The sequence below is a fragment of the Tupaia chinensis genome, unplaced genomic scaffold (assembly GCF_000334495.1).
Source record: "Tupaia chinensis unplaced genomic scaffold, TupChi_1.0 Scaffold000637_1, whole genome shotgun sequence".
NCBI classification, from domain to species: Eukaryota; Metazoa; Chordata; class Mammalia; order Scandentia; family Tupaiidae; genus Tupaia; species Tupaia belangeri.
In genome coordinates this window covers 751,141-752,603 of record NW_006160158.1, presented here as the reverse complement: position 1 = coordinate 752,603, position 1,463 = coordinate 751,141, and the positions used below count along the sequence as shown (strand labels likewise).

General features: G+C 61.0%; 1 protein-coding gene across 1 annotated transcript in view; it reads left to right on the top strand.

Moving 5' to 3' along the window:
* The window catches only part of CLCN1 (chloride voltage-gated channel 1), a 38,999-nt gene extending 38,444 nt beyond the window's left edge, over positions 1 to 555 (top strand). Inside the window, exon 23 of the mRNA XM_006159591.2 lies at positions 11 to 555. Within this exon, the coding sequence (XP_006159653.1) occupies positions 11 to 382 (372 nt within the window). The 3' untranslated portion in view covers positions 383 to 555. The remainder of the gene's footprint in view (positions 1 to 10) is intronic.
* Positions 556 to 1,463: the final 908 nt, after the last annotated feature.

Sequence of the window (1,463 nt, the reverse complement as noted above, 5' to 3'; positions counted from 1 at the left end):
AACTCCCCAGTTACAGAAGGCCATCGAGGGGCATACCAAGTCTGGTGTGCAGCTGCGTCCCCCGCTTGCCAGCTTCCGGAACACAACTACAACTCGAAAGAGTCCTGGGGGACCACCCCCTCCTGCAGAAGGCTGGAGCCTGCCCGAGGACGGGCCAGAGGCCACTGGCACAGAGGATGAGGTTCCTGCCTCCCCAGAGACTCCCGTGCCATCGCCCTCCCCAGAGCCTCCTCTCTCACTGGCCCCTGTGGAGGCGAAGGGTGAGCTGGAGGAGCTGGAGCTGGTGGGGACTCCGGGGCCAGAGGAGGAGCTGGCTGACATCTTGCAGGGCCCCAGCCTGCGCTCCACAGACGAGGAGGATGAGGACGAACTGGTACTCTGACCACTTCTTGGGCCTTCTCACCAAGGCTGCAGAGAGGCTTGCGTCTAAGGGTGAATTCATGTGGGGCAAGGTGTGTCCAGAGGTTGGAGAGGGCACCCCAATATCTTGGCCCCCTCCTGAAATTTTTTAATGCGATAGTGAACGTCTTAAAGGAGTCAAGAATTTGAGCAGGGAGGAACTGAGGTCAATTTTTCAGACCACTTCTCCCACTCCCAGATAGGCAGGTGGTCCTAACCCCAAGAAGGGCCCCTAATATTCCATGGGGCTGTGGGTGCGAAATACCTGCCTCTCTGCTGCTCCCACAGCTCCTTCCTACCACAGCACTTTCCTGGCAAGGAAGGGGTCCTCCACAGGAGGTGGGCGAGGGCGGGTTCCTGAGCGCCATGTGAAAGGACGTGGGACCACCTCGTGGCCTCCTGGACGGACCGCCCACCAGTGAGCATCTGCAGCCCCTTCTCCTGGTGCCCCTCAATTCACGTCTGCCCTCCACGATCTGCCTCCAGACCCTGTCCTGGCTCCTACCACTGCCTGGAAGCCAGAGCCCTTGTCAGGACAGCAGGAGACCAGCACTTTCCCGTCCTCTGTCCCACTTCTGCCAGGGAGATGGATAACGAGGGCAGTGGCCTGGGAGAAAAGGTCGCCACCAGCTCTCTGTGGAAGGCGGGGGTGCTTGGAGCCTGGCGGTCGTGTCCTGTGGGGTGCCCTGACTTGCTCTGGCAGAGAGCTCCCCCAGTGTCCCAGCACACCTTCCTGGCTTCCCATGTCCAGGCGTCTCCCCAGAAACATCCTCTCTCTTCCTCTGCAGAAACAGACTCACCTGTGGGGTCAGCTCTGCCCTGGAGCTGCTCCGGCTCTGGCCTAGCATGGCGAGGTCACCGGGTCACTCAGATGCCATCCCTTACACTAGTTCCTCAGGTCTCTTCTGGGGGTGGGGATGACAGGCCTCTTCGGTGCTTCCCCCAGCTGGGGCAGTCACATCCCACTCTCTCCACCAGCAGGGAGCCTGGTGGATGCGGTGCCATGGGCCTGCCTTCTCTAGTGAGCCGGTGCTCTGGGCACTCAGAAATCCTGGTCCTCCCCT